The 20,710-nt window shown below is 51.8% G+C and overlaps 6 protein-coding genes across 6 annotated transcripts; 3 read left to right on the top strand and 3 right to left on the bottom strand.

Moving 5' to 3' along the window:
• Positions 1-4,759: 4,759 nt before the first annotated feature.
• Positions 4,760-5,549, bottom strand: GIS2_1 (gig suppressor; the record flags this gene model as incomplete). Its single annotated transcript, XM_007812648.2, has 3 exons — positions 4,760-5,161; positions 5,221-5,396; positions 5,456-5,549. 3 exons carry the CDS (start codon positions 5,547-5,549, stop codon positions 4,760-4,762), a joined length of 672 nt encoding a protein of 223 aa, XP_007810839.2.
• Positions 5,550-8,730: 3,181 nt separating this feature from the next.
• J3458_014352 (uncharacterized protein) lies at positions 8,731-10,117 on the bottom strand (the record flags this gene model as incomplete). The annotated part of the gene is made up of 3 exons (XM_066120512.1): positions 8,731-9,310; positions 9,402-9,700; positions 9,814-10,117. The coding sequence occupies 3 exons, from the start codon at positions 10,115-10,117 to the stop codon at positions 9,083-9,085; spliced, it is 831 nt and encodes a 276-aa protein (XP_065974345.1). The 3' UTR covers positions 8,731-9,082.
• A 1,810-nt stretch (positions 10,118-11,927) lies between these two features.
• Positions 11,928-12,850, bottom strand: J3458_014351 (uncharacterized protein). The gene has a single exon (XM_007812646.2). It carries the CDS (start codon positions 12,803-12,805, stop codon positions 11,948-11,950), a length of 858 nt encoding a protein of 285 aa, XP_007810837.2. The 5' UTR covers positions 12,806-12,850; the 3' UTR covers positions 11,928-11,947.
• A 2,023-nt stretch (positions 12,851-14,873) lies between these two features.
• J3458_014350 (uncharacterized protein) lies at positions 14,874-15,644 on the top strand (the record flags this gene model as incomplete). Its single annotated transcript, XM_007812645.2, has 1 exon — positions 14,874-15,644. The coding sequence occupies one exon, from the start codon at positions 14,874-14,876 to the stop codon at positions 15,642-15,644; it is 771 nt and encodes a 256-aa protein (XP_007810836.2).
• Positions 15,645-15,988: 344 nt separating this feature from the next.
• Positions 15,989-16,303, top strand: J3458_014349 (uncharacterized protein; the record flags this gene model as incomplete). The annotated part of the gene is made up of 1 exon (XM_066120511.1): positions 15,989-16,303. One exon carries the CDS (start codon positions 15,989-15,991, stop codon positions 16,301-16,303), a length of 315 nt encoding a protein of 104 aa, XP_065974344.1.
• Positions 16,304-17,550: 1,247 nt separating this feature from the next.
• Positions 17,551-20,605, top strand: J3458_014348 (uncharacterized protein). The gene is made up of 4 exons (XM_007812644.2): positions 17,551-18,217; positions 18,308-18,793; positions 18,849-19,093; positions 19,159-20,605. The coding sequence occupies exons 1-4, from the start codon at positions 18,121-18,123 to the stop codon at positions 19,741-19,743; spliced, it is 1,413 nt and encodes a 470-aa protein (XP_007810835.1). The 5' UTR covers positions 17,551-18,120; the 3' UTR covers positions 19,744-20,605.
• Positions 20,606-20,710: the final 105 nt, after the last annotated feature.

Here is a 20,710-nt window from a genome sequence, read left to right as displayed (position 1 = left end):
CCAATACGGCATGTCGCTTCCACAGAAATGCATGCTCAGCATCCATAGACATCATTCAGTCACCAAACCAATCAAGAGGCCGTCATCAGCCGCACAACAGATACAACTCGGCATAGCTCAAGTCCTTGAATGTACTAATGGAGCAGAGAGCACGGCTGACCGTAGCTAATGCCCTGACACGCAGGTGTTGCCAGCCCTGCTTGTACAAAACCCAGGTTGTTCCAAACCCGGGGTAAGCACGGAGAAAAACGTGTCGACAAACGGGCTTGTCCTCGGGGGCCTGGCAGAGCCTCAACCTTTCGGTTCCAACCGACCCAGAACCAGAACTCGACCCATTGCGGTTGTAACGCTGTACTCGAAGTAGTACTTATGGTTATGCCGTGCCATGTTACTCAACGCGCTTTTGACAGGTCATCTGTAGCTGAGTTCCAATGCGACCACTGTTACACCCGGCGTATGCCTGGCACTCTCCCACAAGTCTTGTGTAGTTATCCGACTAGCCTCTGCCTTTTCTTATCAGAAGGCCATTCAGGAGCGTGAGCAAGCTCAAATACCCTCTTGATAACACGGGATCAACTGCTCGCCGACCGTGAACAAGTGATACCGCTGAGGAAGCTATTGTGGCTGGGGATTCTTCAAGCGGGTGATGATGCCTCCAACAAATTTGAAAAGCAGCCAAGCAAATATACGTCATCAACGGCAAAGAATGTGTGTCCACGGCTGATACCTCGCCTACACAGAGATGGCCACAAGACGCATACAACTTCCATCTTTGGCAGCCCAACACGCAACTATGGAACCTCACACGATGAAGACGGGGATAATTTTAGGAACAGCTCACCAAACTCGGACATGTTTGCGCTCCCCGATCCCCATCATCAACCATATTGTAATCCACCCTGCCGCCACAAATCATCTCAGCCTCCACCCATCTTGGATAACTTCTGGGTTTCTGATCCTCAGTCTTCTCTGTCAGCGTTGCATCCCTCGAAGTTTCTTTTGATCCGGCTTTTCTGTCAACGCCGCGTGGCCTTCACCACTGACCCGTCACCCTCATATACGCCAACCGTCTGGTCGCCGGCATCTGGAATGGGACAAACAGCCCGTGACGTGACGACGTTCATGTCCATGTTCCACCCATCGAGTGCTTCATGATGCATACAAAGATCAGCAATTTTTCGAGTTAAGCCTGTATCCCTTCTCGTTGCTAAATCTTGTTCTTCCTGATTTTTTCTTTTGCCACGCTTCGGGCCATCAGCCTTGCCACCCCGGTCGTTCTAAGGCTTGGTATCCTCATCTTATCGAAAGCACAAAGTCCGCATCCCTGGAAATCATAGTGTCGATTTTTTCCTCTTCAGCCCAGCCTTAATCTCCTCTCCGTCAGCATCAGCACCAGCAGCCCCCAAACAGCCTCTCCCCCTTTTTTGACCTCCGTGACCCTCCTTGGCAAACGGACCACGTGAGCCTGGTTTGCCAGTAAAGGAACATTGAACAGAATGTGTCAGTTCATGACCTTGGTGAGGGCACTAAGCATCCCTCGTCCAGAGCTGAGCAGTCGTTCAGCCCCCTGGAAATAGGCGCCTGCGCTCAATGAGTGGAAATATGCGTAAGTTCATCCATTACATTCCACCTGGTGGTGGCCCAGCTACTCGTGCCCGCCCCACATATTAAAGGTGGTGAGTGAAGCCTTTAATATGTGGGGCGGGCACGAGTAGTATCCCAGCTTTCCAGTACACTCTGCATTCCGTTCCTTGGATCCGTCACCTCGCCCGTCGTTAATGTCGCTCCGAATCATGGGTAAACACTTCCCCTGTGCGCTTTTCCAGCCTTCCCCACGTCTCTTGGATGTAAGTGAGCAAATAGGGAAAAAATACGTACATCAAAGGGTATGTTGCAAATATCTGCCCCCTGTTCCCCATCATGAGGGAGTGTACAATTGGCTTCCCCCCCTCCCTTTTTTCCCCTGAAAGCTCTCTGTGAAGGTCGAAAGGGGACTGGAATTTACTCAGGGGACTAAAATCTGCGCAGAGAGGGCCGGCCGATAATTGTTCATTGTGTTGCAAACATCTGCCCCCTTTCCCCCCCCATGAGAAGTCGGGGGGCCGGACATTCGCTAAACAGGGGAACGACATCTTCTTAGAGGGGTCTGACATCTTCTCAGAGGGGACCGACATTTCCTCTGAGAAGCCCGACATATACTTCAAGGGGGCTGACATCTTCTCAGAAGGAGTTGGCATCTGCTTAAAGAGGAACCGACATCTGCGCAGAGCGGGCCAACATCTGCCCCCCTCCCCATGAAATGTCGTCGTGGAGCAAAGTAACTACCAGTTAGGGTTAGGGTTGTAATTAATCACAGAGGCCGCCGATATTGCCTCGCTACACAACGACCTTTCATTGTGCGGCAGATGTTTGCAACACACAGACTCTTCATCTTGCAGCACACCCTTCATCAACATCCACAATCCCATGCCCAGAGTACGGTCCTTCTCACACCCCGTGTATCCCAGGCATGCAACCGGAAAACCTTCCTTTGCCCATTAAGCCCCTTTTAAAAGATCCCCCGTTGATACTCCCAAAAATCTACAGCCACACCTAAATAATCTCTTCCCTCCCCGGCAATGATGCCGCATACTTACTCCATGTACATACCTCGGTACTTTGGCGCACCCTCTCAAGCACAAACAACAGATAAAGCCCAGTCACCACTCGACACGGACGGAAGTGCCATCAACCCCGTATCTTCAGGCATACTAAGCATCAAGTATTGAATAATTACCAGGCCAAGCGAATGAGCCATTGTTCGTAGCGCCCGCGTCAAAGTCAAATACCGTAGAGGCTTCGGCTAAACTCTAATACAATCAGACGGGACGGCACGCCATACGTAATGCGGGAAAGCAACATTTGAACTTAACTGTCAACGCAAGGAGCTGTCCTATCCTACTGATATGTCGGCCTCACTACCAGTCTTGGCCCGTGCTACAACTCGTAGCGGCCCGCCTTGTCCGCGGCTCATTTCGGTTCATCGTGTAAGGGCCTTGTTACAAACGCATTCAACCATCGTTGTACTCTTCACGTTATTACCGTTGCATCAGTCAGCTCCACAAGCACTCCTCCTTCAGGACACATCATCTGCTTCGTACCTCATCGCTGCGCATTATATGCCCACGTGCCAGCTTGCAAGCACCGTCTCATTCACAAGCAATCGAGACGTGATACGGGAATAAGCTTAATCATTGGTTCTCGCGCTATTGCACTCAATTGCCCAATCCATCATCCGCTTCTGTCTGTCCATTTTACCACAAAATTCCTCACTCTTTGACCATCAACTCTTGTTCCCAGTCATCGCTGTTTTCCACCGCATACAGCGGTTCCCTAAACATATCAAGGGAAACCCGAGCACACCGTCCATTTCTTTTTTCCTTTGACTTGTTGCACCTGATTTCTTCGGCTCCCTCTATCGAATCTAGCGCGCGTCACCGTCGTCATCAAATACAAAATAAAAAGAGAATCGTCGGTGTTTCGTGCTCGTCCGCCCAGGGCTTTTGTCTCCTTACTGGTCTCCATATACTTTTTTTTTTCATTTCCCACTGTCCTCAAACGTCCCTTTTCTTCCTTTTCTTGCGTTCCCCACCACCAATGATTATACGCGCCCTTGTTTAAAATTCTCGGTTGCCAACTGCTGCCATATTATACTTGGTGCCATCGTAAGTCTCTGCAGCTTGAAATCTGGAACACCAGGGGATTCATGAGCACCCATAAAGGAGTACCTCGGTGTCCAGGCGCCAAACCTCACAAGCGACAGCATCCCTAGACGCATCCCATCACCAAGCATGTACGCGCGCCGTTCCTAGTTCACAACAGCCACTCACAACTTCGCGGGGTATATCCATCGCAGGTGCATTAAATCGTTTCGTCAAGAAAGTAACGTGACAGTGTCCGTTGGCCATTCCCATAGTCAGTAGCCGGTTCTGTATGACCCCAAATAAAATCTTTGAAGTGAAAGTTCAATTGCGGAGAAAAAACACATCCCTTGTCTAGCCAGCTGCAAGGTTCATTGCCCTGAATGAAAAGGAAGAAGACGGCGAAGCGGTTTGGCGTAGGCAAGGGGGTGCTCCGACAGAGAAAAATGTGCGGCAAGTAAAAAAATAAAAAAGGCACATAGATTGTGCAGGACAATCTTGCACGCGTCCTGCGTAAATTTGTCGTTGCTGGTCTCGCCGGACGGTGTCGTAAGCAAGTAGTTCCAAGGCATCGTCGGCTGGTCTAGTCAACCTGCCTTCTGACATTGAATCCGGGTCAAGGTCGTCCATCCGTATTCAAAATTAAGAAAAACAAGGGGTAAAAACAAGACCCAGGATTTTTTTCTTCCCAATCAGAGTCCCAAAAAGAGTAAAAAATAGAGAGAGTGAGAGAGACGTCATAGAAGGCCCCCTGCCTGAGGATATGGCAGTGATGGATCATGCTTTGATTGAAAAGAACAACCATTTTTCAAGGAAATATCCAGGCAATACCAAGTCAAGTGTTGATGAGCTCGGAAAAACAGAAAGACAAAAATTCGCAAAACTGCAGGCAACATCGATCCTCCTACAAAGGGCGCACCAGCAACAGTCCACTTGGCATACGAGTGCCGGCGGAACAGTTCGAGATACGCACGTTCAAGGAGCCTTGGTGTCTGTCCTTCCGATGGGCCACGTAGCCAGTCGAGCAAGTGTGTGGCCGCAAAGGGTCAGAAGGGACAGACGTATCACGAATGTTGAATTTAAGCCACGGGGGCAATAGGAGCCACCGGTGCCTGAGCAGCAGGAACGCTTCCCATATCGACTTCAGGAGCGATTTCACCGCTGGCGTTCTTCTGAGGACAGTCGCGAGAAATGTGACCAGCCTCGCCGCACTGGTAGCAAGTCTTGCCTGCAGTGTTTAGAGGGCCGCCGTTGGGAGCGGTACAGTCGCGAGAAATATGGCCGAGCTTGCCGCAGGCGTAGCACTTCATGGCCTGAGCCTGGCAATCCCGAGCAAAGTGGTTGGGACCACCGCACTTGTAACAGGTAGCAGGACGAGGACCGCCAGAGAAACCACCGCGTCCAGCGAAGCCGCCGGCGAATCCGCCGCGTCCCATGGGGGCACCACGGCCCATTGGGCCAACCGGATTAGGGCACGCGCGCTGGGTATGGCATGTCAGCAAAGGTTTTGGTCAAGATTTACCAGTCGGGAAATACGCACAGCCAGATGACCAGGCTGGCCGCAGTTGTAGCAACGTCCACTGGTAGCACTGCCGCTAAGGCGCAGGGTAGGGCAGTCGGCTTGAACGTGACCGAGACCCTGGCAGTGGTAGCACTGTTTTGCCTCAGTAGTTCGAGGAAGGGGGCAGCCGTTGGACTCATGGCCAGGCTGCTTGCCTATACATAAAGTTTGTTAGATCGGTGGTCGCGCAAGTCGGCGCCAGAGGGAATCGTACAGTTGTAGCATAGGCGCTCGGATGAAGAGCAAACTTCGGCATAGTGGCCGACATTGCCGCATTTGTAGCAGGCACGACGAGAGAGAGAAGACATATTGCTGGAGATTTTAGTGTCTGTAACAATATTTCAGTTAGCAATACAATCAAGTATTCCAGTATAAATAGCTCGCTCTTTGTGTTCGGAATGCTCCTCGTAGCCGAGGTTTTGACTGCCCCCAACCAAGTCATCAATTCTATTGCTACCGAGTTGATGCTAGGCTGCGTCCTGAAGGAGCGTGTGATCTTTTGCCAGGAATATGAAATGCTAACGGCTAAAAGAATTTTTCTTCATCTTCAGTCTCGTTGATTAATTTGGCGCATGCCACGAATATATAAGAGTTCGCAGGGGCTGGGAGACAACAAGGAGGCCTGTTTTCGGTTGGCCTGGATCGTCACATGACGACAAGTCGAAGCCCCGTCAAAGCCACCATGCATGTAGACGGGCTGGTGCGACCATTGCGTCGGGCTGGGAGATACACGCCAGATCTGTCACATGGAGATGATACGACTATTGTCCTCGTTGCGGTAGCTGCATTTGGTGATTCAATGCATCATCACTCCAGTGCTGTGCGCGAATGCTATCGTTTCGGTGATAAATGGCCGCAAGTACCAGTCGCGTAGGCTCAGGACTGCTCAAGGCACAAGCATGACGGTCTGGCGATGGTCGAACCAAGTTAAATGACTAGATTCGCGACGGTGTGCGGTGGCCGTGCGGCGAGGACAAAGACGCTCCCAGAGGTTTGACTTTTCGCAAAGCCGCCAACTCTAGACAGAGCGCGCCGAAAAAGGGTCCATTGGTCGAATTTCCACTGAGCTTTCATGACGAGACGGGCGACAAGCAGGCGAAACGGAGTCGGGTTGGTGCAGGAGCGCGCAAAGTTGGGGAGCGAATCGCGAAGGACTTGTAGAGCAGAGCCCGGGAACGGGGAGGGAGGATAGGGGGAGCGCACATCATCACACACCTTTGGTAGGACAAAAAAAATGGATGGAAGCGTTAAGCAGCGTGAAAGGAAAAAAAATTCGTTAAGATGAGAAAACGTAAAAAGGTACTTCGACTTCCAAGCGAGGCCACGACAACGTCGACAACCACCTAACAATTCCGTTCCGTCGAAGAAAAATGGTGAAGGGACAAAAAGAAATTTTGCACGACGGGCGGATAATTAATTACGAAGGGGTGGGAAGGCAGTGGTCCTGGTGGTCGCTGGCGCTGGCGCTGGGCATAGCCGGGGCAAGAGCAATGCGACCAGACAGGACGGGGGACATCGAGGAAGGACCAGCAGCAGCGTTGGCTCCGGCGTTTGGGGCGGCTTGAGGGCTGCGTCTGGACCGAAAAGTGGGCCCTACTGAAAAACCAGGCGCCAAAGGTTCCAAGCAAGGGGCGGGCGCGAATAACACGGGACTGGAGGACATGAACCCGTCACGCGGGTTGCAAAAAAGGCCGCACAACTGTGTGTGGTTAGGTGCGGGTGTGCGGCCTTTTTTGCAACCCGCGTGCCCGTCACTCTCTAACGTCGCCATGCAGGAGCGTGGCATTGTTACTCGTCCAACTAGCATGATAATCTAGGACAAACTACCGGCGCATGAGGCCAGGCGCCTGTACTCCGTTACTATTTGCAGGAAGAGCCGCGGGCAAAAGAGGCCTGGGATCTTGGTACGCCTAGATTCCCCAAGCTTAGGGAGGTACTTGAGTGTTTAAGTACGGAGTTCCCGGACTCTTGGATTTGGGCCTGGATCAACTTTCCTCACTCTTGTCCGCAGAAGCTGCGCTGTTCCGTAGCCGCATAAACTTAGACTCCCAGGAGGATTGAGTACGATAATTGTCGCCATAGAAAATGCTGGCGGTCTGCAGTTTTTTTTTTTTTTTTTTTTTTTTTTTTTTTTTGGTGCAACTTCCAATCTCCAGACGCTGCGTTGGGCAAACTTCCTCCGTACTGATAATTGGTCAGCTCTAGCATTTCTTTTCGGCGACCTTGCGTCTACTTTGTCCATAGAGTACGTAGCATCACGTATTGGGTAGCTCGGAGGTGTTTTTTCCTGCCAATTTCGGCCTAGTGGCTCCTGCATAAAAGCTTGGAAGGCGGGGAAGCCGAGAGCTTTGAAGATGGTAATTTCAACTCTTCCTTGATTGTAATTTCAGCTGCTGGCCCGTTGGTAATAAGCGTCCGATGTCCGTTCATCACTCCACAGCGATGCCGCTCACATGTGTCTGTCGGCTTGGCTTTAATGCCTCACCGCCCGACTACTACGATTAGGCACTTGAGCTACACGTGCCATTCCCTTTCCAACCAACTTCCGTCATATCACAAAACTCAACCACGACCCATGAACTAATACTTCATTAAGAAACTTTGTTCAATTGGAAGAAACTCTTTTCTCATCCAAGCTAGCAAGAGAGGCTCTTGGGATCGTGATATAAAAGGGACTTAAACCCCCCAGGCAGCTAACCGAGGTTACCAACCCACTTTGCCTCGTGCAAAGCAGAGAATAATCTGAATATCAAACTGCCTGGAATGCCGCATACGTCAGATTTAAACTAAGCTACACAAATCATCCAATAGCGCTATCAGGGATCAAACGTAACCTCCTTACAGCTCAGGGGATCAGACCACGACTACTCCGTACTTCCCACGCGCGGATCCGCTACCTGGCTACCGGGGGACTGACGATGCAAAACGAAGATGTATCCGTACCATTTCGAGGACGCCTACATGCTTCTTTGGACGTAATGTTTCTCCTTGCCAGCCATCCAGCTACACAGTCTCCGTGTATCAGGCGCAGCCTCCACAGGACCCCAGCTACAAGACACCATCCACGCAGCCAGCACCGGACCACACTCGAACCAAAATGCCGACAACACACCAAGCACGCTTATATTCTCGGAACGTCTGAATTCCCCCCGCCTCTCCATTTATGATCCCGAGAACTTCCACCAATTACGACCAACTATACAGTGAGCGCCAGACTCAAATGTGACTGATGCACTTCATAACACGCTCTACTAGCTACAACACCGGTGCCGGACCAATTTCAGAACAACCCATGGTTCATGCTAAATAAGCGGACAGATCGTCGCGATGCAAACCCAGTTACAATACCCAACCCACAAAAGCAACCTTCGGCTAGGGGTAAACGGCGGTGCATGCGGCAGTAGTAGCTCTCGAGAGCCTCACTTGACCCTAGCGGTGGCGTCGTGGGTATGAGGCTCGCGCCAAATCCGTCGATGACCTGCCGGTGGACTAACACCGAGTTTGTGTACACGTGTCATGCACGATTGCACGATTCCCCATCATTCAAAACAACCACGTGGCTAGAGAGGCAGGGCAAAGAAACTATTGACCTTGCCAGAGCCATACCCGTGTAGTTCATATCTTGCGGCCACCGCAAGACCATCTCCAGCTCAAAGCTACTCTCGCAGCAGTATGACCATTAATGTTGAGTCATGTCTGGTGCGCCTCCCCTGAGCCAAGTGCAGCCTGATTACCCCAAGACTCATGACCATGATAGCTTCTGGAAGCAAAAAGAAGATTTCATTTGTTGCACGGCTTTCGTAAAGTATATCCATTTCTTGACCGCATATGATACAACCATTCAGTCCCCAGCAATTCGAGTCGGCGGCACGGGGGGCACCCCCGCCACTGAGACAGTGTACGTCTGCGGCGGGGGCGCCATTGACCGCGGCCGGGCCTCAACCACGTACGAGATGCCGTCGTCGGAGGCATACGACGGGGGCCTCGGCCCGGTGGCCGTGTCTGGACGCCGTGGCACGCCTTCTGCGGCCTCATTGCGCTGCCAAAACAGCCGGTTGGGATCAACGCGCTGGGGTTCCATTAGCAAAACCATCACCCCTCATATAGATCATGATAGCTGCAAGATAAAACGCAGGGAAAGAAAGTAGTCATCAACCTACCACGCTTTCTCTCCACAGGCCATACGCCGGGGGTCGGCTCTGGGCCGCCTCGCTCTCAATGCCCGCGGCCTCCTCGTCCCTCGCTAGCACCACGGGGATGGGCTTCGGGGGCACCACGTAGCCGCCCGGCCCCAGCATCTCCGGCAGCCGTCGCCTCCGTGTCCTGTCGCCGCGCGAGACCATCACGCAGAGGCGCACGACGCTGTAGCAGAAGAACAGCGTGGCGGAGAGGATGACCAGTATGATCATAATGGTCACCTCCCCGCGGGCAATGTGGTTGGTCAAAGCTAATCCTAGATCTGGGTCCCCCGGGGGGTTTCAGTAACCATGAACGGAACTGTCTGCGTAATAGACGCCATGGATGATGCCGACACACGAAAGGGAAAAGGGGAGAGAGAATTTTGCTACTTACAAACAGCGAGGAGCGTGGCCAGAAACATGCCCGACACGAAACATGTCAGGATCTGGGAGCGGACGCGGCGGGACTTCACCCACGGGAAGCAGAACATGAACTTCTTCGGGTGCGGCTTTCTGCTGTCTCGGCTGCCGGCGTCCTGGGACGGCGGCTGCTCCTGATCCTCCGGGCTGATGGCGACTATCATCGGCCGTTCGGGGGGGTTGTCGCCGTACCCAAGGCGACTGAGCGAATCTCTCGGTCGTGCTGTCGAGGCTACGGGCTGGGGGGGTAATGGCCGCTGCGGCTCCAACGGTCCCATTGGAATGGGCGATGGCAAAGAACTTCGGAGGGTGTCCGGACTCGCTGTATCTTGACGAGGCGAATGTAAGTCGTTGTGGGGGCTGTTCTGGGGATTTCGGACCGTCGTCGTTTGTAGTTTGCCGTGAAGGCCTTCGCGGGAAAGCAGGTATCCTGTCCAGGATGGCTCTCTGCCGTGATGTCGATGCCTCTGCCACTGCCGAGTCCCCGGCTGTATTCATCTGTGCCACGCCAATATCCCGCTCAACATGCTCGGTTGCTCGTCTTTCGTTTCGAGCCCGCCGCAAGAGGTCAGCCCGCAGCCTCTCCATCGCACCGTCCCCTCGTGCCATGATGTCGGATAGAGTCTGTCGAACTTGAGGCGTGTCAAAGAGCTGATATCATGGTTCACCGAGCCGTTATAAGATTCTCGCTCCCATGCAGAATATTCACACCAGTCGTGTAGTCGTTTAACAATAAGACAAGAAAAGTGAATGCTTGTAACACTTTGTCGCCCCAGCCGACAAACAAGGTACCGTTTCCCTCCTCAAAGGCTCGCTGAAATGGGAAAAAAAAATGAGAGCCCTTCGTCTCGTCTATAAGCACCAAGGAGGAGAAAAAAATGAAAGCTATGTGAAATTCGCAGGTGTAAAGGCGGCGGGGTTAGAGCAACCGTGATAGCTCGTCAGTGTCTGACTTAGACGGACTAGAAGGGATGGAGATGGCGGCTTTCTTGACCCCCGAGACTAATTTGGCCAAATGCTGGTCCCCGGGATCGCAGACCCCAACCCCCGGGATGGCCGGAAAATGAAAAAAAAAAAAAAAAAAAAAAGATATCGAAAAGTAAACAAGGGAGAAAGCGACCGTCGGTGAAATTATAATACTGAAAATTTTCCGGAAGAAGGGGGGGAGAAGGAAAGGGTACAAAAGGGACAATGTTTGGAGAAATTGGCACAAGGCGTCTAACGAGATGAGACCGAGGCCACGAACCAGACACACGACACAAGCTGCACGCACTACCAACTACGTACGCAGCAAGCGGGTAAACACACTGCGACACGAAGGGTTCAGAAACACGACGGTGGTAAGAGGACTCAGGAGGCCTGCGCCATGTGTCTCACGGCCGACTTGCGTGCCCAGCATCCTCAGGATGAGTAACGACCACGGAGTAAAAGCAGGCAAAAAGCAGGTAAAGCAGGTAGGTACAGGCTTGACGCGACCGAAGGGGTCTGGGCCATCCGGAGGCAGTCTGTGCCGGGGTTCTGGGCGGCCCAACGAGCAGCAGGCAAAGTCGTGGGGAAAGGCATGATGAGGCAGGGGAACAGTTCATGTAGAGCCTCAGGGAACAACATGTCAATACATGACCCCTTGAGGCAGGGCGGAAAAAGCTCAGGGTGCCCTGGGGCCGATCGCTGGTCGAGGAACAGCGAAACAGATGGCCCAGCGAGTGCCAGAGGGCGGCAGAAGGGCATTGCTGCGACAATTGGCGTGTTGCAGAGTTTCACAGCGGCTGCCAAAATCCAATCAATCCAAAGGCCGTCCAGAGGCGCTGTTTCATCATCCCTGCAGTCGACTTGTCTGGTCATGGGCGCTTGAGATGCGCTCGAAATGCGTCCAATGGACCCGTGGCAGAAGCGAACAAGGCCATGATGCTGCATGGAAGCGCAAGAGGCGACAGAAAAAAGAGGGCGCGTAATGCTTGGCTGGTTCGTGTTGATCCATTGGGATCCATGGGCCAGCCTCCAGTCTCTCTCACGATGCCCCTTGATCAGTATATGCATCCGCACAATTCCAAAGCACCAGACTCGTCTAAAATGCATACATCCATTGCGTACGGAGTACACCCGTCTGTCTACACCTCATTCATGGCCGCTACAATCCGCCTCAATCCCTCATCCAGATGATCCCTCCATTGCGTGAACACGATCCTGAACCACCCCGGCTTCTCCGAGCCAAACTGTAGCCCCGACGCAAGGAACACTCTTTGCCGCAGCAGGGCATCATTAACCGCGTGGTCGACATGTCGGCCATCATTTGCGCGTCGTCCACGATACGCACTCCCCAGATCCACCCACAGGAAAAAGGCTGCATTCACCCCCGGCGCATACTCGATGCCGTTGCTCCGCGCCCACTGCACAACATGCTCGTAACTCTCTGCCAGCTTCTCCCGGTTCTTTAGAATATACTCATCTATCCAGGCGTCGTCCTCTAGAATATTCGCCACGACATGGTCGGATATCGACGACGACGAGCTGTACAGCGACGGCGGCACCAGCGCCTGGTGCAGGCCCGGGTTGTTCTGCGATATGATGGCTCCCAGTCGCAGCCCGTTGGCTCCAAAATCCTTGGAAATACCCCAGATGACGTGCACGAGCGCAGGGTCGATGACTCCCGCGGTATTAATAGAAAGCGCCGACGCAAAGGGGGCAACCTCGACTTCCTGGTCGACCGTGTTGGTAAACGTGGACAGTGCATAAACCTCATCGCATATCAGGTGCACCTGGTGCCTTTGGCAAAGCCTCATCAGTGCCAGCAGCACCTTGCGAGGATAGCTTCGTCCCAGAGGATTGTGGGGATGTGCCAGGATCAACCCGGCGACTCTATTGCCCTTTGCCTGCGCATCCCGTATCGCGTCCTCGTATTTCAGCACGCCGTCTAGGCCGAGGGGATCTGCATCGTCAAAGTCCACCATGGCGAGCTGCGTGCCCATACGCAACGTCACGTCCGGCACAAAGGTCCCGTAGTACGGCTTCCCCAGGAGGAAGACGTCGCCCGGGTTCCCGAATGCCCACGCCGCGTGCTCGAGGGCCGAGCTGCAGCCGTTCGAGATGGTCAAGTGTGAGGGCTCGACTGTGACAACAGGATCGAAGTATCTAGTCAAAAACCGGGCCAGCGCACGCTTGAGACGCTTTTTGCCATCGCCATATGTGAAGTCCTCGTTTGGCAGGGCCATGTTTCTGTGCATGTGTTCTGAGAGTATGTCGTGCATGAGGACATTCTCTGCTACACCAAGATTGACGAAGCCATTGGGATTGTTCTGCGGGTCCCAGATGTCCTGGAGGACTTCCCAGAAGAAGAATTTGGGATCTGGTTTGGATAGGACTTGTGCCCGCGTAGACAGTGCCATGGTGCCCTTTTCTTAGAATTTTCGAGTTTGACAAGACGTGTGTAGAAGGACCGACCATATCAAAGTCGTTATGACACCAGTTGACCAGTTAACCATAAATGCCGACACCGGCATCCTTGCGGAACCCATCTACAAAACTTACTCCACATTCATCTTCTTCCACGGCAAAAGTGTAATGCGTGCTCGACATGGCCATGCTTGTTCGTCATGGCTAAGCTTTTGGGGGCCATGACAGGCCCGGCATGTTGGGCGCGCTTGTGGTGTCTGTATCTTTTGATCGAGGCATGAAGTTTGTGTTACCAGATTACGTCGACTTTCACTTTGGTATCCTTGCCCGCTGCTCCATGATCAGCCAGGCAACCGGCTGTTCCTTTTGACGACTGTGGCAAATGACCTCCATTAGTCCTCTGCGCCTCCAATCATTCATTCAGTGGCGTGGCCTTCCAAGTCCGCTGGCGACCTTCTCTCACGGCAGCGAACGTCAAGTTAACAGGCTCTTCAGCGCTGTCGCTAACACAATGGTCGCGATGTTGGCTTGTCGATGCCACTTGCGATCCTGGTATCATCTGGATTTCTCTTGGGTTAGTAGTCTGTGCCGAATCAGGCCGTGAGCTCCAATGGAGACGAGGACAATATATTGAGCAGAAACACGAGCATTCTGGTTCCAGTTTGTTTCAACCGCAACGTTACTACTTTATAGCCGGCGTATACCACAAGCAAACCTCTCCCTACATCACTACTAGCTCTGCTCTCAGAGTGTAGCTTTAGCGAATGGCCTTGCTAGGCTCGACTACATGAGCCGGCTGTGATTATTGGTGGTGGAGGCGCTCCAACTGAAATATCCGCTTGCCGAAGCCGTCGATACAGCGCCATCTGTTGACAGCGCCATCTGTTCCTATTGTGACTGCAAGGTACGAAAGAATCTACCCCGGCAACATACGGTGTCGCAAAGCGGCCGGGTCATTCTTTGAGACTGTTTCGATTTTCTGGCTGGTCGGCAAGCTCGGAACGCCCCCCAGATTGATAATGAAGCTCCTGACTCCGTAAGTACTGGAGCAATCAGTCTCAACTAGCGCGCGGTAAATTAGTATTTGAACAATACGGTGGTGGGAGATTTGTCATCGGCAGTGGAACAGCAACCCCACGTCACAGTGGTGCCATTGAATGCGACGTTGACGTAGAGACATGATATAAAGGACGCAATCTAGCTGGTTCCTATGGTTTCGCAGTTTAGTAGAGTAGCTGCCTTCATTGTCTTCTGGCGCAACTTGGTGCTCCGTGCAATTTAATACGGCAACACAATGGCGACTACAACCGTCGGGGTAAGTACCTAATGCAAAATTGTAAGCCGGCGATGTTGCGTCTCTGACATTGGGTTCAGAAAAACTACCATGCTGGTGGTCGCTTCGTAAGACCGGACAGCACTTTTCGCAACTTCATCTCCAGGGACCCAGAGTCCCAGTTTCCAGCTGAAGCTGGACGATATGCACTATACGTATCGCCTGGTTGCCCATGGGTGCGTGTGCAGAGAGGTGTTTAAGTGCCTACCAGATGTCTGGTGCTAATTTCGTCGCAGGCTCATAGAACGCTCATTGTTCGCCTACTCAAAGGCCTCGAATCCATCATTGATGTGTACCAAGTGCACTTTGTCATGGGCCCGGACGGATGGTATTTCAGTGGAGAGGGCGACTCGCTCCCTGAAGATCCGCTGCATGGTTTCAAGAAGCTGAGGGAGCTTTATTTGAAAGCTGATCCCAATTATGATGGCCGCTACACTGTTCCTGTGCTGTGGGACAAAAAGGCTGATGTACTCGTAAACAACGAGTCATCCGAGATCATTCGAATGCTGTACTCGGAATTTGATCACCTCCTGCCCGAAAATCTGCGAGAAGCCAATCGACCAGGCGGGGGGCTGTACCCCGAACATTTACGGCCGCAAATTGATGAGCTCAACGCTTGGGTGTACGATACGGTGAACAATGGTGTTTACAAGACTGGCTTCGCCAAGACTCAAGAGTCGTACGAGGAGAACCTCGGCATCTTGTTCAAGTCTCTTGACAGGTTGGAAAAGACACTCGAAAACGGTAAACAATTCCTGCTGGGTGATCATTTGACAGAAGCAGATATCCGATTATACACCACATTGGCTCGGTTTGATGTTGCATATCACCCGGTTTTCCTCTGCGACCTCAAAATGATTCGACACGATTATCCGCGACTGCATCTCTGGCTGCGTCGGCTGTACTGGAACAAAGATGAGGACGGTGGTTTCCGAGGAGCTTTCCACAAGACGACGGCGCCATATATCGGCAAGTATGGCTATGGATATGCCCACTCGCGTCACAAGATTGTCTTTGGGGACCAAGGACCATTGATTGTTCCAGCAGGGCCAGAAATCAAGATGGTGTCACTGGATGAATAGGGCGCTTCCCATGTGCTTAAATGGGCGGTTGAGATGGAGGCGTCACGTACTCCGTCAGTATCGTACGCTGCCAATGTTGTGATGGCCGTGAACTGGACCGAAGAAACTGCATGTAGGCGATGAAGGTGCGTAACTTGGCAACGATGATGGGTTTCTTCAAACAGGGATCCGCGCGCGCAGGAATTGCCTCTCTGTGGAAATAAAAGTTTAGCGTGTCTGTCAGGATAGTTTGGAGATAGGGAATCGGCACTGGCCAGGATAGTAGATGGCAAAAAAAAGGGGGGGGGGGGGGGGGGGGAAACCTAATGCTTGTTTGCGCGACGCTGTCGAGTTTCCCGTGAAATATGATACTCGCGTGCCGACATGTTAAGGATATTTTGGCAGACACGGATTTTATTGGGTCAGATTTTCTGTTATTGGGGGTTACGCCTTCTGTTTTTGTCAACCAAGGTCACACAATTCCAACATTCCCAGTTTGCTGCGAGAACAATGACACCAACAATCGACCAAACATTCTTACATTCTTCTTCCTCTTGACTGGCATTATGCGCATGGACAAGCTGTTCCATCTAAGCTGTATTCCATTCATCGAACGTCGAGTGCCGGTGACGGTGCAACTGGGCACGCCCATGGAACTATTTCGTCGGACTACCCTGTAGTTAATTCCCCCCGCCCGGGGGAACCAAAGCTGGATGTAGCCAAACGACGCATTCACAGACCCTCGATTCTTGAACGGTGTCGATTACGGAGTATAGTAAACCACGTCTATAACGATCCTGTTATCTTAGCAATATTTGGGTTTCCACGATAATTCACGGTTCTTTAAGGTTTTTCTCTAATAAGTTATTAATAGTTACGCCGCGAGGCTCTTTTAGCTGTGTCACGCGATACGTATTAAATTGAGGCCTTTTTTGCCCGCGTTGACGGGTGCGTTGACGAAGGCCGCGATGAGCTTTAACAGCTTCAACATCGGCTTTGGCACGATTGGCAGGAAGATCGTGACGCGGCAAAAAGTAAAAAAAATTTCTGTATATGTACCTTATAATATTATGACATATTTACCTAGTAAATTTAATTAAAGGTATAGGCCCCATAATAATCGCACCTTAGCGATAGTCACTAGTAGTGAGTGGTACTAGCACGGAATACGGAGTCAAAGTACGAGTACACTCGCCTATTTCAGTCTCTGTCTGGTATGTGCATTTTGTGGGCACCATAGAAGATAGCCCATGCAGACCAGACATGGTGGCCGCACTCGCCGCCTCAACTGGGATTCCAACCAGCATTAGTCTGACCCTACTTGCACAACAACACCAACCCAAATCAACCTTAATGGGTTACCTTAATATTTCCGTACACCCGGCACATGGCCTGGTCCATGGTCAATCAATCGTTGCCGCTGGCTTCGGAGATGCAGCATTCCCTACTCGACGTCTTTGACCATGATTAATGACGATACCCACCTTCGATTGGCGAATAAGCAACCGAGAAACTACAAGCACTGACGCGCAGAGTCAATTCTTGTCGCCATGGCCAAGCCCTGCCGCCGTGCTCCTTTTCGTCTGTTTGGCACGCCAAGATCACGCCAAGATTAGATGCTTCCCAGAGCGCCAAGACCAGCCATCAAATTCTCTTTTGTCATGCCGCTGTCTGCCTTTTGCCTGGTCCCGTGCCCCAATCGAAGCACAGCCCACCCCCTGCCCAGCGCCTCGGCCTTGGCAAAAGGACCTCGCTCAATGTTTGAAGCCGAATCTATGCCTTCTTATTGAGCAGCTGCCGCACTGCTGTCTCCTCCGCCAAGAGTCTTGGTCGCTAGCCAAGCGCATGTGAAGTAATATGTAAAGCGGTACTAGAGACGCCTCTTAAAAAGGGGGGCTCCGCCGTTCTTGTTCTTGTAATAAACATTGTGCTTATTTCTGCTTGGCAATTTCAAACTGGTGTCTCTGGTACCTTACGACTCTCCAACTTAGCATCTGCTACCGTATCTGGTTTTCTGGGCTCTTCTCCCGCCCAATTTTCTTGACATTTCCCTAGATGCCTAGCTCAGTGTTTATTCCCTAATGCTTGGTGCCTTGTCACTTGACTTTTAGCTCGAGCCTTCCTCTCTTTCACACTTTGCCAACGGTGTCTCCATTGCCTCGACAGTACCTTCTTTTTACTCAATCGCCAACGCCCTCGCTGACATTATTCGCCGTCGAATTCTTCCGTTTTTCCATTCGCTTTTGCCGCCGCTCGCTGTATCTATCTATCACGTCGCAAATAATTACCTCGAACTACTCCGGCCCAACTGCGAACCACCCATCGACGCCGAACGCCAATTGTCTTCTGTTGTGCAAGTGTTGAAATAGTCATTTTAAATTCTTGGGCTCTCTGCACAGCCGATAAGGCGAAAGGGAGACGCAAGTACTTCTGTAATTAGCGTTTGGTTTCATCCTGACTCGCTCCATTTCGCTTCGTCATCACCCAGCCCGACGCCATGTTCTCATCGCTGGTTTCGCCAGCATGGCTTGCCTTCGCTGGTACCCTGCTCATTGGCACGACGGGTGCTCAGTATTACAAAATTGACACGGAAGGTATGAGGTTCTCCCCTCGATTTATTATTACTGGACATTTTCGGGTATTGCAAAAGTTACTGGGGTCTGTCGCATACTGACAATGTGCAGACGCCATCAAGGAATCAGCTCGAACGCTAGCCTACGACTTAATGCTACTCTACAAAGGAAACCAGTCCGGAGAAATCCCCGGTATTCTACCTGGGCCCCCTGCTGATGGAAAGGGTCCGTATTACTGGTGGGAAGGTGGTGCCATGATGGGAACTTATATCGACTACTGGAAGTTGACTGGTGACTCGAGCTACAACAAAGTCGTCATGGAGGGAATGCTACACCAGGTGGGCGAGAATAAGAATTACATGCCCAACAACCACACAATGTCCCTGGGAAACGATGATCAAGGATTTTGGGGCTTGTCTGCCATGCTGGCCGCCGAAAATAAATTTCCCGATCCTCCAGCAGATCAGCCTCAGTGGTTGGCGCTCGCACAGGCTGTTTGGAACACCCAGGCTGACCCTAGTCGATATGACGAGACGTGCAACGGAGGACTAAGATGGCAAATTCCGTTTTCCAACCAAGGCTATGGATACAAGAACAGTACGTCTTGATTGATCTTGAGTGTCGCCAGGGCGGGTATACTGACGGGTAGCAGCCATTGCCAACGGGATATTTTTCAACATGGGTGCTCGTCTTGCCCGATATACCAATAACGACACGTACGCAAAACGTGCAGAGAAGGCTTGGGACTGGATGGTGGGAGTGGGATATATTGATTCCAAGTCCTGGCATGCGTACGATGGTGCCCACGTGGCCCAAAACTGCACCGACATCAACAAGGCGACCTTTTCATACAACGCTGGTGTTTTGGTTCAAGGAGCTGCCTTCCTGTACAATTATGTAAGTGTATCCGCCGAAAAATGGTCTGACACGTAACCAACAAACAAGTACTGACTTCACGCAAGACTGATGGAGCCCAGAAGTGGAAAACGGCCTTAGACGGACTCTTAGACGCTACGCTGAAGACTTTCTTCCCCAAAGGCATTGCTTTCGAAGTGGCTTGCGAAAGAGATAATGGAAGTGGAACATGCACTCCCGACATGTTGTCCTACAAGGGATTTCTTCACCGCTGGCTGGCAGTGACAAGCCAGATTGCCCCATATACCAAAGATAAAATTTTACCTGTCCTCCGCAAATCTACTGAAGCAGCTATCAAACAATGCACAGGCGGTCCGACTCAGCGACAGTGCGGCTTTTACTGGAGTTTAGGCCGGTTCGTCGATCCCGCCGCCGACAAAACTACCGGAGCCGGAGAACAAATGAACGTGCTAGCTGCCGTATCAAGCCTTCTCATTGAGAGTGCGGAACAGCCAGTAACGAACAAGACCGGCGGTACGTCGGTAGGAAACCCCAACGCCGGCGGCAAGGACAACGGAGAACGGCCGGTGAAACCCATTACAACCGCTGATAAGGCAGGCGCTGGCATCTTGACATTCTTGCTACTGGGCGGTGCTGCGGGCATGTTTGTTTGGATGAGCGCATTCGATTAAAACGGAATTCTGGCTCTTGTATATGTCGGTCCATCCTCACATACAACAAACGGCGTTTAGGCATGGGGCTGGTACTTTTTGGATGTCTGGGCAGGCTGAAGCATTCGCAATATTTATCTTGATTTCTACACTCGGCATGGGTTGGGCGTTGTGGGATGGCGGTGATCAAGTGCACCAATTCTGTTTTAGCGGGTAAATGGGGTGACTATACCAGAGGGCAAACGTGTATTATTGATAATATTGAATAGGGTCGACGTTTTGAACAACAATCGGATTGATGTGATGTATGATTTGTACTCAGTGGGTTAATGCCTGCAATGCTGCTGACCCAAGTCCGTCGGGGCTCTCGTCTTGTGAATTGGAAGCATTCTTCGCCCACAATTGCGACCCTGAGGGCGTGGCTAAATACCTCTGTCACCAGCCATTACTCGTTCCAAGTGGCCGGAGTAAGTCTATAATGTGAATATAATCGTCATATGATGAGAAGATAATTAATTGAACTCGGTCATGCAAAAATCTGCGTTGATAACCGGAGACGTGAATTCTTGCAATGAAGCACGTTGGGACAGTATGATGGGAAATGAGACTTTTCGTGATGGCCCTTTCGTGGCGCCCGACTATGGAGACATTGATGCATTTTTACGCACAGTGTGTTGAGGACTGTGAGCTTGTGAGTGAAAATTGTCAAGTGAGTGAGTGAGTAAGCGTGCTTGGGGGCCATCGAGTATAAAAAAGCGAAACACTGAAGCGGATTGCACCGCTATCCGCCTGGGATGGTCAGAAGCTTTCGCATGACTGAGAGATAGCACTCGGGACTGCAGCTTTTTGGCAGTCAGTCTACTACACCAGACGTCGAGATGACTTTGTGAAAACTGGGCGAAAACTCTCCAAGCCGCCTACTTGCTGAGTCAGCACCACTACTTAGCGAACATGATTCGTCGGCGCAGATCGCCTTTCACTGAAAAGA

Source organism: Metarhizium acridum (assembly GCF_019434415.1).
Source record: "Metarhizium acridum strain ARSEF 324 chromosome Unknown scaffold_320, whole genome shotgun sequence".
In the NCBI taxonomy this organism is placed as follows: Eukaryota; Fungi; Ascomycota; class Sordariomycetes; order Hypocreales; family Clavicipitaceae; genus Metarhizium; species Metarhizium acridum.
This window is presented reverse-complemented; position numbering and strand designations above follow the sequence as displayed.

Bases quoted from the DNA above. Each gene is read 5' to 3' on its own strand.
- J3458_014351 (XM_007812646.2), bottom strand. From the start codon at position 12,805: ATGGGCACGCAGCTCGCCATGGTGGACTTTGACGATGCAGATCCCCTC.
- J3458_014348 (XM_007812644.2), top strand. From the start codon at position 18,121: ATGTTCTCATCGCTGGTTTCGCCAGCATGGCTTGCCTTCGCTGGTACC. The intron at 18,218-18,307 runs GTATGAGGTTCT...GACAATGTGCAG, and splicing joins TTACAAAATTGACACGGAAG to ACGCCATCAAGGAATCAGCT. The intron at 19,094-19,158 runs GTAAGTGTATCC...ACTTCACGCAAG, and splicing joins CTGCCTTCCTGTACAATTAT to ACTGATGGAGCCCAGAAGTG.